The 17,012-nt window shown below is 41.7% G+C and overlaps 1 protein-coding gene across 5 annotated transcripts in view; it reads left to right on the plus strand.

The window, feature by feature from the left end:
• Window positions 1-3,417: 3,417 nt before the first annotated feature.
• The window catches only part of BTRC (beta-transducin repeat containing E3 ubiquitin protein ligase), a 121,957-nt gene continuing 108,362 nt past the window's right edge, over window positions 3,418-17,012 (plus strand). Inside the window, exon 1 of one of the 5 annotated variants that reach the window (XM_050336094.1) lies at window positions 3,418-3,560. In XM_050336094.1, coding sequence (XP_050192051.1) covers window positions 3,513-3,560 — 48 coding nt within the window. In that variant the 5' untranslated portion in view covers window positions 3,418-3,512. Of the gene's footprint in view, window positions 3,561-11,204; window positions 11,223-17,012 lie in introns of those variants that run through there. The other 4 variants (XM_050336119.1, XM_050336086.1, XM_050336102.1 and 1 more) reach the window with 4 other exon arrangements.

Genomic DNA, 17,012 nt, shown 5'->3' on the forward strand with positions numbered 1-17,012 from the left:
TGCTTCCACCAAGGGTCACGAGGACAAGAAGTGAAACCCCTCCGGACTGCAGAGAAAGGTAGGGCTGTACCTGCTGTAGATCACTTAACCAGTTACTTACTGACCCAATCAGCTTCACTTGAAGCAAAGCACCAGCTGTTCCTTACCCAATTAATGACTGCCACAGCAAATTAACATGGCGTTACACCAGGCGTGGATGTGGTCTGCAGAGTCCGGAATGCACAGAGCAATATGCTATTGCAAAAATAATCACAGTAATATCTTTACTGTTAGGTAGCATCCTTCATCTGGAAGGATGCTGAGGTCCCTGAGCGCTATGTGGCTCACTTCATGCAACGTGCTCTGCAGTGAGGGGGTGGAGGGCAGGGAGGGAGTGTATGTTTGCTGTTTCAGGGGAAAGTAAAGAGGAGATGGTCAGGGCAGCTCTACTGTGGCAGAGACAGCACTGACCACACATCTGGTTCCTGCAATCCAAAAAAATAATTGTTTAATTGGTTGTAAATCTACTGAACTTGAAGTGTGCCTTTCCCCTGCCTTATGCATCACAGTCTTCTCCAGTGCCTCTCCTCTTGGTGTGTGATGTGACATCCCTATGTCACAGGACTGTACCACAGATCCAGTGGGTGTCCTGGCTCGGTGTGCTGGCCATTCTCCTCCTCTGGTTACAGTGGACATAGCAAGCTCCTGGGTGCAGAGCTGGCCATCCAGCTGCAGTGAGCATCCTGCAGTGGGAAAGAACCACAAGGTTGGGCTGCAGAGGCAGGAGAAGTTCACGTAGCAAGGTGTTACTCTATGCTCAGTGCTGCTGGGCCAAGTGCTGCATCTCTGAGTCCTCCCTCGGATTCTCTATGCCATGGTGGAGGCCCTTGCCCTGTCCCTCTGCAGTCATCCTGCATTGTGGGATCCTGCTGCCAGTATAGAAGAATAACCCAGCCACTGTTTTCTTCCACCAAGTTTAAAGTCCAGCACCTATATACTAATTAGTTTTGGCTCCACATAGTTCATGCTTTTTATAACCCTCAGACATTAATCCCCTATAAATTACAGTCCAGACAGATCAATCAGCCTGGAGGGCTTCGGGACACTGGTGTCTAGTGCTGAAGCATTACATTTTTCAATTTTCCTACAATTAGGCCAGCATCAGATATTATTGACAAATAAACCATGCAATCAAAGCCTTCGTCCTGTCACGCTGCTGAGAAGAGGATCCATTTACATCCCAGCCAACTGCAGGATGCCTGGAGGGAGGAGACAGGGGAGAGCCATGCCTCAAGCACTGGCGGCCCCTGGTTGCCTGCAGTACTGTTACAGGAGCCACCCCTTTGTAATTATGGGACTCCCTCATTATAATTACTGTTATTTATATAATTGTGGTGAGCGTTTTCAGTGCTGTCAGCAGCCTGGAAACTGCCCAGCCCCACTACAGCCAAGTATTTCAGGTGTTTCACTGCTAGGAGTCTGGGCTTAAATTATGATGGCCAAGAGCATGGCTGGGCCAGTCCAGGAATAGCAGCCTATGTCCTGGTGACCTGAAAGCTTTATTTGGAAGATTCCTATGCCTTGGGATTGTAGAGGAAGAACATAAGGTTATCCCTGCCTCCTTCTCTCAGGCCACTGCTCTGGGAGCAGCACACCCTGCATGGGCTGACATTCCTTGTCACCTCACTGTGTCATTGGCTGCAGGGGACACTCCTGGATCGTGAGGCACCACCTGGGTCACATGTCCCTGCAAGGAATCCAGCAATGAGCACGTTCCCTGTGTCCTTTGTTTTCTCTCATCTTGTCTAAAAAGCTGGAGGAGATGAGGTGTTTAGATAAAATGAGGGAAGGGGCTGGTACTCAGGAGGTGCTGGTTTTCTACCTGCAGCTGGAAGCTTCACTTTTGTGGCTGTGTCAAACAAAGACATTAAAAGAATGGGTTTAAGCTGTATGTGGGCAAGCAAGTACTGATGTTTGTGGCTGGCTTCTTTGCATCTGAATAGGAAGAAATTCAGGGTATCTCACTTAAGATGCAGAGTCAAATATATATAAATGCAGTAAGGAAAAGAACTTGAGTGTTTTACTGGATGACAAACTGCCTGTAAATCAGTGTCGTGTCTGCTGTAGGGAAGTAAAAACTTATCGGGGTCTTACAGTTAGTATTAAAGACATAGGAAGTAATTCCTCTCTGTTGGTACATGGGAGGTGGCTTCAGCTTTTGGGCACACTGTGAAAAACTCCGGAAAACTGGAAAGAGATGAGGCAAATTTAATAAATGCAAGAGAACTAGAAATGATGACTGCCCCAGAGTGAGCTGCTCTTTTAGGACGTGCAACAGAAAGATAACCATCCAATGTGTGGCTGCTATTCAAGGGATGCTGATCAATTACTTTTTTATTTTGCTGCTTGGTACAGCAAAGGGAACTTGGCCCAATTTGCAGGGAAAATTGATTTAGAAACCCTACTAGAAAAAAAGCAAAGTGTAAGGGCACTGAAGCACCACAGGAGGCTTTTTATGTGAGGAGTTTACAGGATGGCTTTGAACAAACATCCCTCGAGAACATCAGTCTACCTGACCCATTCCAGCAATGCAAGTTTTTCTGTTTAACATCCCTTGCGGACCTTCAGACCAACTTTCTCTCTGGATGGAAGTCACCTGTTATGGTACCCCTCACATGCAGGGGTAGGAGGTTCATTTTAGGTTTACGAGCAACAATCGAGATGAACACCGACAGTGTGCGAGCATGGAGCGCACCCGGAGCAAAACGTGGGAGCAGCAGAGCCCTCCTGGGGAAGCAGAGGGGCAGCTCCTCTTCGCTCTCGTGGCCAGTGACAGGACGTGAGGAAACAGCGTGATGCTGAGTCAGGGGAGGTTTAGTTTGGGTCTCAGGAATAGGTTCTTCACCCAGACGGTGTTTGGGCACTGGACCAGGCTCCCCAGGGAAGTGGTCACAGCACCGACCCTGGCAGAGTTCAAATGTTTGGACAACGCTTTCAGGGGTTCTTGGGAACGGTCCTGTGCAGGGCCAGGAGCTGGACTCGATGATCCTGATGGGTCTCTCCCAACTCAGCACATTCTGTGATCTTGTGAGTCTCTGATTTGAGGTGCTAAGCGCAGAGAGGGCGGGGCTGTGCCCTGGGAGCCAGCCGTACGCCCAGGGTAAGGTCTGGGGCTGTGCACGGCCGTCCCTCCATCGTCCCCCGCCCACCCCCGGCCGCCCCTCGCACCGTCACGGCCCCGCAGTACTACATCTCCCGTCGGCACCCTGCATGGCGGGTAGCGCATGCGCCAGCCACCTCCCGACGTGCCCCCGGCCCCGAGGCTTGCCGGGACTTGTAGTTTCACTCCGCCGTTTGGGCCCTTGCCGGCGCCACGGCCGGGGACTCCATTTCCCGTGGGCCTGCGGGGCGGCGCATGCGCCGCGCGGGCGGCGGGGCGCGGTGGGGGGGCGCGGGGCAGCGCAGGTTCCCGTCTGCGCTGGCCGCGGCCTTCGGCGAGCGGGGGGGCGGCCCCGGCCCGGCCCCGCGGCAACATGGACCCGGCCGAGGCCGTCCTGCAGGAAAAGGCGCTCAAGTTCATGGTGAGGGGCCGGGGCGGCGGCGAGTGGGCACCTGTGCGTGTGCAGAGGCTGGAGGGGCGGGGGGAGTGGGGGTGGTGGAGGGTGGTGAGATGGAGCGAAGGGCAATGGGGAAGGGAGCCGGGGGAGGCTGGGCCTCGGGGCTGGGCTGGGCTGAGCCGGAGCGGAGCGGGGGGCGCCGGGCCGGCGGGGGGGAAGGGTGGTGAGCGGGGCCCGGGAGGAGTGGGGGGTGGGTCCTGCCTGCCGGGGAGGAGCTGCGTGCCGGGAGCGGGGTCCCCAAATCCGTGGAAAAGGAGCGCTGGGAGGAGGGGGGAGGGAGCTCCAGGTGCCACCTGGGAGCGAGAGAAGTGAAACTGGAGAGAGGCAGGACCTGGCAGAGGGGCCTAGAGGCACCGGGGGGGTTTGCGCATGTAATTCTTCGTTTTTTTCTTCTTTATCTCTGTACCTTAGAGTATCGTTCCATACTGCACCCCATCCCTCTGTGATTTTATTTTGACTCCCTTTTTCTACCGCGAGAGCTGTAAATACTGACACTTAGGCGTTTCACCTGCTGCCGCAGCAGCGTATCAGTTCTAGTGACTGCGAAGAGCACGTACATTGTTTAGGTCTGTAAGTTGGCCTCTGGCAGGGAAAACAGCCTTGGGGGTACTTGCGTCTAAGGTACTCTTCAAATGAGGCTAATTTACGTAGATTTGAGGCATTGTGCACTTGAACTGTAGTTTCATTCTCTTTCTTCATTAGCTGATATTTCTGAGCGTTTTGGCCAGAAATGTAAGATTTTAGAAATGAAAACAAACTACTGCCAACCAAACTGAATGTAAGTTTCACGTGTCCCAAACTGTTCTTTCCCTAAGGATATAATTTAAATGACTGGCAACACTTGCTAAAAGTTTGTTTGGCATTAGTGCTTCCAGTGGCACAGAATTAAATTTAAGCTCATCAGGAAGAAGGAATTCTATTAAACCTTCAGAGCATATGCCCAAAATGAAATTGAGGAAACGCTATTTGCAAATTTTAATTTTTAATTGAGCTTTGAAACCACTTGTTTGGCTTTTGTTTTTTGGTCTGGAAGAACTTGTTTCTCCTGAGACTTTTTGACCCTTTTGGTAGTAGTCTCCAACTTTCTCAGATTTATGGAGTCTCAGCTCAGTGAAGTGGGAAAATGCCATGGCCACCTAAATAGACAAGGTAACAATTAGTAATAATGAATGGCCCTCTTTGGTGTGTTGTCGGCCAAAGGAGTGTCCCAGATCCTGCTGCATTTGTGTTTGGCCAAGCTTGGTAATTACAACCTGCCTCTAGATAGTGAGTTTCACATCCCAAAATGTTTCTTGTGAAACACTGTTGTCTACTGCCAGACAGCATTGTGTACATGCCACCCTCTCTTCTCATATGCTGCCTTTTTTGCCTCCTGTATTGAGGTTCCCATCCAAGGTCTTAGTCCAGGCCTTTTGAGATCATCTGTAAGATCAGGCCTGGAGGCTGAGGGGATCCCCATCCATCTTGCAGCTGGGCTGTGTCCCACTCGAACAATAGAGCTCCTTGACACTGGGAAGCCAGAGAGAGCTGATCTTATGGGAGATGTGTCTGTTAAGAGCACCAGATAAAGGAAGGAATTATCAAGATCAGCCTGCACTGAGAGCTAAAAGTCAACCTAAGTTCTTCCATGTTTTATTAAAATGCTTCTTGTATGCAAAATGCTTGTAAAGTATGCAATGAAAGATGTGGCCTTCCTCTGTCCACTCTGAACTTTCTGGGATATTTTTGCTTACAGGTTGAGGGAAGAGTGAGAAAAGCTTTTGTTTAACACATCTCAGGCTTTTGCTTTAGCGCATTTCTGTCTAGGACATGGCTCTTACTTTAATTATGCTGAGGTAGTAAAGTTTTTGTCAGACTAGGGGTCTTCTGGTGTTCATGGAGGGGTGGCACGGGTTGTTTAGGTACATGAGGTATAAGTTGCAAGTATCATCTTGGCCTTCCTAGGAAAAGTCTTCTTGTTTCTGCCTTTTAGCACTCAGGAAGTGCTTGGGCACTGCAGTAATGGCACTGGTGCAGTTGTCTGCACAGAGGTAGCTCGTGCATCCTCTCAGCTAATGCTGAATCATTCTCAATGTATTACCTTGTCTGTCCGAGTGTGGGACACGCTTTGTCTTCGTCTTCCTTGTTTGGTGGCTCACAGTTTGGATTGAGGTGGGCTTTGCTATTAATTATTGATTTTCTCAGAGCTTCCTGGGCAGCATCACAGGTAAATATTCAAATATTTTTTGGAGACGTGAGGCCTATTATCAAAAACTGGAGAGAGAGTTTTGTTTTTGATGCGTGTTTGGGGTAGGTTTCATTTCATATTAAAAAGCAACCCTGTAGGGAGTAGTATTTTTGTGCTTCTCTAGAAGATAATACTTTTTTCCACTTAAAGATGTCAGTACCTAGTTTTTGACATTGACTTTGAGCAGCTCTCTTGAGTCACAAGGAGGACCTGGTGATTTGTTTTTCATTTTAATGTCCAACTCTAATAAAAAAATGTCATGTGGAAACTTCATCCAGTACTAATATTATGAATGAAACTATTTTGCTTTAAGGCATCTACATTTAATGTTTTGAAAGACAAACTGCACTCTGTTGTTTTGCTGTATGCTTATGTCTGTGCAACATTTTGATGGGAGTGGAAGGCAGCTGCCTTCTCAGTGGCTTATACTGGCTTGATTACTTGCCAATGGAGCAGTACTGCATTTAACTAATAGCTGCTACCAGATTCCTAGTTATTCATGGTCAGTTACAATACATATAATCTAATACTTTAGAGTTTAAGTAATTTATTTAACTTAATTTGCTTACTCTACATTTTAATAAGGCCTAATTTATTTCTCGTATTAAATTGCTGTGAATTAACACTATGCAATACAAAGCAGCTGCCCACCAGGGAAGGCTTTTTGCTGGTGAATGAGTGTTTTCTATCGTGTTCTATATGTCATCAGGTTGTTTGTTTGTTTGTTTGTTTTTTGAATGAAAGACGGTTCATAGATTAAAAATATGATCTTTTAAATTATATAGTCCCGTTTTCTGCCGGTACAGCAAGGATTTTACAGAGTTGAACCTGTCTTAGTTCACTTCAGCCCTTTTTTATGTTTGTACAGTGCTACAGATAGAAGTACACTCTTCATAAAGTACAGTGTGTAAAAGACTGATGCACAAGCGGAACGTGCCCATTAACTTAAAAAAAAAGCACACAAAAGCCCCGCCCCAAACCTCTTGCCTTACAGAGCTCTGCTTTTATGCCTTCAAGAAATGGGATTTCCATTGTCATAACCATTTACAAAAGAACAAGAAATTGAGGTGCTCGATAAGTAACTTTCATGTTTGAATAAGTGTTTGAAACTGTAGATACAATATTTAGAGTATGAGTGTGATAGGCTCAACTGAGACTTTGATTAAATGTCATATAAAGTAAACTACATAAGCCTGCATAGAATAGTAGATATTTTTTCAAAGTAGCTTCAAATGGTTCTGTTAAGTATACGAATGTTCTGATGATTATCTTTTTAATTAAAATGAGAAATCTTTGTTTAAAGTGGCATTCTTTTTTACGGCCTGTTACAGTCTCTGTAACAATCATTTCTTAAGTCTGAACGTTTTTAATTCCAGGAATCCATTTATATAAAACTATGTTTAGACTTAATTAAGGAACGATTCTTACAAAGCTTGTAAATAGCCAAGAAAAAAGGGACAGAAAATAAAACTGACATTCACACTTAACCGAATGATTGTTACAAGGTATGTAATATGCTATAAAAATACAATAAAGCCCTTTTTATAAGAGTTCATATTTTTTGTTCCTCATTTTGAAAGGTATTTAAGAAAAATATCAAAGCTCTATGAAGCGACATCTGTTTTCTTGAATGGACTAGTGACAACTTCAGTTGTATTTAATTAGCAGTGCTTGGAACAGTACCTGACCAGTTTGGGATCCCATATAGGATGGTTTGAAAGGCAAAAGCTTGATATTTAATTAAGTTTTACTTTCTCAGTTTTTACAAATTAATCAGTTTGCAATAATGTATTTAATTTCTTGGGCTGTGAATAGAAAGATGGCAATCCTAGCATTCTCCATGAGTGTCTTTTTTTCTGTTTTACCCCTAAATTACCACTTTCTTTTTGGATATGATTCTAGAAGGTCCTGATGGGCCTTCCAGTTTCACAGGAGAAGCAGGACCTTTTGGTTGTCTTTTAAAATACATTTATGCATTGATTTTTGGGGTTTGTTTGGTTGTTGTCAGTTTTTAAAGAGTTTTGTGGGGGGGTTGTTTTGATTTTTAATCAGGGAAAAGTCTGAAGTTGATTAATTTTTATACTCTCATGTTTGTAGGAGTTTCCACACAACTGCCAGGTAATACAGTAAAGAATAGTCAGTGTCACTGGAAGCTGAAGGGTAATAGAGTTGGAATTTTTTTTCTGTTTGTGTGTGTATATATATGGAACAGATGGACAAAGGCTTGTACTTTAAAAGACATTCTGTTTGCAGTGAGTGATTTATGGTGTCAGTAGGATTGGGATTTTTAAGATCTATGATTTGTTAGCTTTGTTTTAAATGTCTTCTTGTAGAACCTTGCAGCCTTCCTAAGAACATATTTGTGTTGTGGACATTGTGGCAGAGAATCCTGGGTATCCGAAGCAGAGGTGTCATGAAAGCAGTGAGAACAGTTCTGTAAGCTGGGAGAGCTAGAATGTTGCCTCCTAAATGTGGGCTTGCAAATCCTGTTTGAATATTAAACATGTGCTTAGCAATTTTTTCCAATAGTACTGAAATAGCATCCTCTTAGTTTGGGAATTTGTTGAGACTAGTGTATTGCACAGAAAATGTTGATTTATTTTCTTCTACCCCGAACTTTGTGCTGTAGATTTTTCTGCCCTTGGTGCAGGCCTTTGGTACTTCAGGAACTTCACCCTCACTTCTCTGGTAATGTTTCCTTTCAGCCACTTTGCTCCATTAAATGTATGCAATTAGAAAAGCAAATGGCAAATTTGCTATCGCATCACTGAAGTATTTAGTTTCATAGGCTTAAAAAGCCAAAATTGTTGCACCATGCTCTCGCACTGTAATATATACTATAAACATCAGAGGGAATAGGCTGACCTTAATATTTGCTTCTCAGACTAAATCGCCGCCTTGCAGCAGTTATTTCCCACTGAATAAAAAGTTTAATTTCACGCCCTGATTAGTGCTAGTATGTGCAGGTGGATATTTATTTTATGCAGCTAAACTAATCTGCCTTGGCAAATTATTTGCCAGTCAGCAGAGCTATAATTCCTCATGAGTATTTGGTACTAAATTATCATTCTCATTAGTAAGATAAAGCAGACTGTTCTAACCACAACGTTTGGTTTGGCAAGGGGTTTCCTAAATAATCCTTAGAAGATACAAGATGTGCAGTGGCCTCAACATACTCAATATCCTATAGTAGTTTGTTATATAGAAAAAGGCAATGAGGATTTTAGAGGAAGAAAGTGAAATTACTCCATACCTCTGTATCATCTCTAGAGGTAAGGCAGGAATGTACAGTGTTCAGAGACTACCCCTTTAAGAGGTATCTAATGAAGAAAAAAATAAATGGTCATCTTCAGAGTATTTCTGGTGGCCAACCAGGCTCTGATCTCTGGGCCGTAAATGGGATGAAAATAAAAAGTCCCATTGTTTTCTTGTTTATTTTCAGTGCTAGCAGCTATGGAGGTAGCAGAAAGAATGGCTTCAGACAAAAAGTTAAATGGCAGAGGAAACTTCAGGGTCTGGTCTCATTTAAAATTCACACTAAAAATATTTAAAATGGGGATCAGAAAGTATTTCCTGACGTACTGATGTTGAGTGGATACGCTTGTCAAGTGAATGTGTTCATCCATTATTTTGTTTTCTGTGGATTTTACTGTGTTGGTATTTTGTTTGTATCATAAAATGTGTTCATGAAAAGTGCTTATTTTCTTTTACAAGGAGCATCATCTATACCTGGAAATCAGGAATTTTCACTAAGAACTGAGTGAAGGGATTCCACGGACCTTTTTTCATCTGCATAATTGTCATATATTCTTGTCAAATTCATTTTCTCAGTGATTGCTACAACAGTATTTAGGGTATAAATGATCAGATCACGCGTAAGACCAGTAGAAGCTGAGCAATTTGGTTTTGTTGTATAAAAATTTTCTTGCTAAATTCATCAATGCCAATGTAATAAGCCATTTCCTCACTTCCTTGTCTGCTTACATTGTGTCATTTCAAACTCCATGCATGCTGGTGAGATTTGTGTAATATTTAACTATTCTCAGTGGCAAGCTTAACTAGTGTTTCAAATACCAAATATTTTCTTCAGTCTTCCTCATTTCCTCCTTACTATTCAGGAGGTGCTCAGCAAGGCATATTTTTAATATATTTTAAGTGATTTCGCACAGAAGGGCTGAATCTACTGTGTGTTCAGCTATGGAAACTGAAAATGAGTTGTAGCATGGCAGAGTCCAGTGGCTGCAGCTAAAGAGAAAGTGCTCAAAATACAATGAATAAGCAGTCAAACATGAAGCTGCTTCCTTGACAGGATGCTGATCAGTGCTGAGAAAAATTTCTTGATGCCACAGAAGTTGTTGAAAATAAGAATCCTGGGAATTGCATTAAATATTTCCTGCTTATTAAACAACAGTGCTTTCTAATGTCTCTTTTTCTGAGGTCCTGAGGAACTCTGGTGTTGGACAAATACTACCCCTGCTTGCAGAAAGAGAAAGCTGAAGCTCAGAAATTTGCCAGGGGTCATGGATTGGAGGAATTTGTGTAGGGTCATATGGTACACTTATAAAAGAAAGCAGAATACAAAGAAACCAGTTCTTCTAATAGCTAGCCTTGTGCTTCTGACCATGTTTTGGTTAATTTTACAATTGGCTAGCCACCTGTTAAGATAATACATTTTATCATTAAACAAAATTAATTTTAAAAATGGCATGAAACTGTCTGATTTTAATGGGATCTGAATATTCTTAGTTTTAATCTGCCTCATGAGGCTTGTCTTTCTTCTGGGAAGTACATTGTTACATCATTAAAATATCATCCCCTACTGAGAGAGAAATCGGTCCCATTCACTAAATGGCAATGCTGAAACAATGACAAGTATTTCTAAAAACTGCATTAAAATTCATTTTTTTCTGCAAGTTCCTTGGTTCCATTAACCAATGGGTGCTCAGCCTACTTGCAGCCATGCGTGCAAAGCCAGATTTGTTATCTGGGATGGCAGAAGGGTTCAGAAGTGGCAATGATGACTTTTAGTTTTAAATTATTTCACTTTTCCTTAGTGATTTTTCTTGGAAACAAATGATTGATCATAATTCTGCACACTCTAGCTGCTTCTATTCCTCCTTCATATTAAAAATTGAGAAACATCTGATTTAATTTCGCTTCCCCCACTGCTGAAACAGGGTCTTGTGCATTCATCTTAATGAGAGCAACAGAAAGGAGAGGATAAGGAAGAATGGGAAAGCTTGGCAAGAGGTCTTTCCAGTCTTCGTGAGGGAAGGACAGAAGTATTTACAGTCTGTGAGCAGGAACCATGCTACCTCTTGCCAGAATCCACTGGAGTAACCAGTTTGGACTAGAAACAGCAAGAAGTCTAATGCTGGTTTAATTTCCTCTATCCCATGGTAAGAAGGGAAAGGTTGTGGGCACGTACTATGAAGGAGTGAAGTTCTAAAGTGCAGTTGTATGTTAGCAGAACAATAATAAGTGTACTTCTGACTTCAGTCTACATGGGGCCATCTTCTTCAGAAGCACCTGGAGCAAAACAGTTCTGCAGAAGATGGTAGAGAGGGAATTTAGATGATACCAGTCAGTGCAGAACTCTGGTGTGGTTTTTGTCAGCTGGCTCTGTGCCTGCATGGGATTTTTCCGTTTGTAGGAGTAGTCTCTCATGATGTTTCCAACTTAGGTCATAGTTATTCTTAAAGTTTTGAGGGGGTTTCTTTTTTCTTCAGATGTAAAAGGATGGATTAAACAGTGTGGAAAAAGGTGATAGCAGTCTTTGCTTGGATACTAATCAAGGCTGGACTGTATTCTGACTAGAAAAGAAAGTCAGAACGTTTCCATGCTTGCTTGTACAGCAACCAGAACAGTCTCTAGTTGTTTCAGAGAAAAATGGTCTAGCATGGAAGTCTGTCGTACAATGTAGTCACTCTCCCTCTCTACACACATCGTTGGTAATTTATTGTGAGAGCGATGCAGAATGGAGCAGTGTTTATGTGGGAGTTGCTTTTACTTTATGGATAGTTGGCCTTGAATTCTGTCTGTTAAGAAGAGGTTGGCGGTTCTCCAGGGGGATTGTTCATTGGGTCTGCTCAATGCCCTTCCTTCTTATATGCCAAAACTCTCAGCTTGATTGAGAAATGCAGCCAGCTATCATTCACCTCCTGCAAATTAGAACAATGAGAAGTGGGTGTAGTCTCCAAGAAACCATGAAACCATGAATTGATCTTGTTCTAGAAGATAGGTCTTGGAAACATCTCAACAGTTTTCTGAAGAAATCCAAACAATGTTAACACTTCCTTCAAATGTGACAGAAGGTGTTTTCTGTTGCTAATATGTTCAAAAGGAAAAAAAAAATCTACATTCCCTGTTCTTCTTGTAATTTTTTTCCCTTTAATTTTTTTTCTTCTCTTGACTAGGATGACTCCAGTGAAGTGTGTTGCTCTAGTACTTTGTTACAGCTGTTGTTTATAAGCAAGCATAAATGTCCTGCAAGGTTTTTGCTGACAAGAAGGTATTCCTGTATATCTATAATCTCACCTAAAAATAAGACTTCCTGCAGACACTATAAAGAGCCCATCAGTGAGAAGACACATCTCTGTGTGGGATTGGAACAGGTCTTGTGTTGCTTGGGTTCAAGTCTGATACTGGCAGACAGTGTACTCTCTAGAGCTTTTTCAAGCTACTCCAGGCAGTTTCTAAGTGGAATTCTCTTTGCCATGCCATTGTAGAGCTATTCAGAACTTGACTACTTTGAAAGTTAGAATCCTTGTTCTTATTTTCCAGCTTAACTCCATTCATGGCTAATTAATTTCCATTTGTTCTTGTGCCAGTGTTGTCCTTGAGCTTAAACAGCTTTCCTTGTTCCCCTGTGTTGATCTGCAGATGTTTGTGGAGAGCAATCATATTCTTCTCTGAGCTGGATCTGGTCAGGCTAAACCAGCATTTCTTAATTTATTTTTCTTTTTGTTATAGGAAATTTCCTGTAACTTTTAATCATCTTAGCAGACCTTTTTAAACAGCTGCAGAATTTGGTTAGTCTGAAACTTGAATGACCAGAACTATGTAGAACATTCCAGGAAATATTTTATTGATTCTTTGTACAAAAGCATTAATCCTAATATCTCTCTTCTGCGTGTCCTTCCCTTTATATAATATCCTATAGTAGTATTTGCTATCATTGTGACCTCATCGTATTGGTGAACCATCATTATCTAATGAGTAACATATCCCAGGACCTCTTTCCCTCTTCTCAGTTACTGAGTTCCTAATTTATAATGGAAATAATGTAACATTTTGATTTATGTGCATCTAGTGTTTGTTCTGTTACCCAAATCTTCAAGATGCTGTGTGCTGGATATTTATGACATCTCTCTGATTTCATTATCACATTAGTAATTCTTGGGGTTTTTTAGCCATTAGTGAGAGTATTTAACATTAATTTCAAGATTAATATTAAATTTCAACAAGGATCAATCTCTGTACAACTTGATGGTTCCATTTTCAAAATAGCCTGTGATCCTCTACTCTTTTAGTTTCTTACTCTCCTTAAAATTGTGGTATTAATTGTAATCCTCTCCATTTTAACTACTAACTTCCTACATGTCATCTATCAAGTGCTTAACTACTTCTAATTTGTCTGGACTTCAGTGATCTTCTTAAAGAAGAAGATTGTGTTAGTCTAGCACTAATTCTCATTTGTTCTAAATTGGGAGTAGATTTACTTAGCCTCCCATGGTGACTGTTTCATTTTGGCAATAGTTATCAGTACTCAGTCTCAGTAGACTTTCTTTATTGGGAGAGAGGACCTTCTGTTTGTGTTTTGGGTTTGTTTTTTTTTGTTGTTCTTCTTTGACCAGCTATTTTTGCAATGTTTTAGACTCATTCTGGTTAGTCTTACAGATAGTTGTTTGGCGTGAGGAGGCTACCAGGGGCTACCCATTAGGTGTCTTCAGGCTGCTTTTGTTGCCCCCACTTCATCATAGTCCTCCAAGACAGCAGGCACTTCTTCGGTACTTCTTGGCTGAAGGAGGAATTTCCTCTAGGTAAGCCAAGCAAAGGAGCATTTACATCCTGTGCCAGTTTCAAGGAGTTGAGAACTGTCATAGAGCTGAACTCAGTACAGGGCATTTAGATGAAGAAAGGAAATATAATATATTTTGGTAAGTTCTTGAGACAATTAGTTATGAATTCCAAGTTACTTATGATGGGTGAAAAGGTCCTGCATTGTAATTGTAGTACAGTGCTTTGTGAGAGAAATATGTTGGGACAGAATGTCCATTCCTGCAAAGAGGAAGTGTTTTGCTTACTTCATTGAACAGGAAAGTGTTTGGCTTGAGTGCTGGAGTCTGCTCAGAAGACAAGAGCTTGGTAGCTAAGCAAAAAATGTGATTGAGTGCTGGAGTCTGCTCTTGAAAGTGTTTCCTTCTCTTTAGAAAAAAAATAGTATTCCTCATACAAGTTTGTCTGCTTAACGTGTGAACTGCAGATTTCCTTCCAGGATAGTTGGCACAGACCTGTACCCCATCTCTTCTGCATACTTTTTTGTCTGCTACCTAAAGTTTAGCAGGAGATCAGGAAGGTGGAAGTTAACAGTTGAAAGTTAACATAATCCTTTTGGTGATTATGGAGATTGTCATTTTCCAGACTTAATTTTTTTTACCTTGGCTGTATTTTTTTTTTTTAAGTACAGAATTTTCTATTCCTGATGCTCTAAATCTCAGTAAAAAAATCAGAATCCAGATGAGCCTTCTGACTTTTCTATGGACTTCCAAAAAACAGACGAGATATTTGAAAGGCAGCAGCTTCGTTTTATTGATCTCTAGACAAGCTTCCAGCTGCTGTTTTATATGTAATGCTTGCACTGTGAATGCCACTGTTCTTGTTGGATACTTACCTGGCACAAGTTCAGACAGTAGCATGAGAAATGGAGCTTCTCTTTTCTTTACCAGAGGTCTTGCAGTCTTGAAGGAGGCTGGATACAGGACTCGAATTTCATACTTAAAATGTCAAATGGTTGTGAAATCAAGCATGTTTTTACTTATGGACACGAAGGGAATCTCTGCACTGCTAGAGTAAGCATGTTTGCAGAGCTTGCTGTTACTTTGTCCAAAGATTAATGGAGTGCTGTCATGGGTCTCCATTTCGTTTTCAATACTGTAGCTTAATATTCTTGTGAGCCCTAAAGAAGGTATCCAGGTGTTTCATGTTACAAAAGTAGTTTTCCTGGTTGCTGCTGCTCTTGCAGGACATAAAGAAACCTTGTGTCTATTTATCTGTCAAGAAATATAAATAGACATCCTCCGGTGGGAGTTGGTTTTGAGCAGATCTCAGTCGACATACTTGAACAGATTCATTAAAGAGCTGGAGTAGCCACGTTCACCACGTGCGGTGAACTCATTAAGTTTGCAGGCAGTCAGAGCCTACTGTTCGAGAGCGCTGTGTCCTTCTGAAGGAGTTTGTATCAAACTGTGAGACCTGACAGTCAGCTGACTTAGTGTTCGTTCATTCCTTCTACAAAATCTCACAAAGGACATGCTTAAATATTGGCAACTCATAGTCATAGGATCAGAGAGCTCGTGTTTTTTTTTTTTCTCCTAATAACAGTGAAAGATTTTGAAATTCTGTATTTGGTTTTGTTGAATTGGAGTCCACAGATCTAACAGTGCCTTATTTTGAGTGTTGCTTTGGGCAGTGGATCTGTTTGGGCCATGAAGTTGTATATTCTGTAATAGGAATTCAGTTTATTGCTGTAATGGATGCAAACTCATTACAAGTTCTAGGCCACAGGGGATACTTTCCTTTGCTGTGGAAGTCATCTCAACCGGACAATCTTCAATGCAACTGGCCATGCCCTTCCATGTCAGTGACTGACAGATCTAATTCTGCCTTTTGTAGCCGAGAGCCTGTTACTTAATGGAGTCGTGAATATTGTTACTCAGAGGCAACCTTCAGAGTATTAAAATGAATTATTCCTGTTATTCTCTTGATATTTATCAAAGAAGGTGGTGTGTCTAATGAATGCAATATTATTGTCAAATAAATACTGTGTGTAGATCATGACTTAAAGGAATGGTGATATAAGTAGCTTCACTTTTGCTTTGCAGTGACAGAAGAGAGATGGGTTTAGCTTGCCTGTTTAAATCCTGTGTGATGGAAACCCAGAGTGAATGTCCTCTCTGAGGGAAAAGAATGCATTATGGGTTATATGATGAGATTAATAAAATCCTTGGTACATATGTATTTCATACAAGTTTCAACTTCCCCCCCCCCTCGTTTCTTCTTACATGGAAGCAGATGAAATGGAGAAGCAGCAGTACTACCTTGGAAGTACCGTAGTAGGTTTCATTTTATAATTATCATTCTTGACATATTTATCCTTTCTTATGGAAGTGAAGATGCAGATATTTAAGAACCCTTCTTGCACAAAAAAGCCCAATTTCCGCTCAGTACTTAATTAGCACTTGTTTATGACACAGCATCTGATTTGATTTTCGAAACAAATTGCACAGTAAAGAGGCTGATATTTAAACTGTATAGTAACCACAGCTCCAGCTGTGACTCAAATCTTGTAAGCCTTCAGGGGTTGTGTTTAGGCTTAGAAAATAGGAACTCAGGCCTGTAATTAAATGTCCTCTGAAAATCAGCCTTTGTAGAGAAGTGAAGAGGGTACCTCTGGATTTTAAATTACTGACTTGTTCTCAAAAATCATTCTGTTGTTCTGGGCCTTGCTAGGGACTGCAGAAATCAAATGGATTAAAAATGGAAGTGTAGATTACTAAATGAAAAAAAGTGAGGGGTTGCAGACAAAAAGATGTGCAAAGTAAGCTATTCTTGGCTCACCGGTTTATAGACAACTGTATAGACAATATGTAATATTTTTAATATATGGCTAATGTAGAGATGACAAGTTCTGAGGCCACCAGAAAGACTAAAGAGAGAGTAGACACTTCATCCAGAGGAAAATTGCTTTTTGGAACTGTGAATAAGTTGCTGATGATTGTGGAATAAGCCATCTGTGGTGATGGAGGGCTCATTTTTAAAGCAAGTCCTCAATAATAAACATGATTGTCTTGGAAAAGGAAGTAGGGTTATATTACAAGTTAGTTTTTCACCTAGATAAAAATGTGAAATATTCACAAAATAGCATGATAGAAATTAGCTGTTAGAGTGCTTTCAGAGTTATTTTTTGA

This window comes from Myiozetetes cayanensis, unplaced genomic scaffold, assembly GCF_022539395.1.
Source record: "Myiozetetes cayanensis isolate MyiCay16 unplaced genomic scaffold, myiCay2020 scf10, whole genome shotgun sequence".
Lineage (NCBI taxonomy): Eukaryota > Metazoa > Chordata > Aves > Passeriformes > Tyrannidae > Myiozetetes > Myiozetetes cayanensis.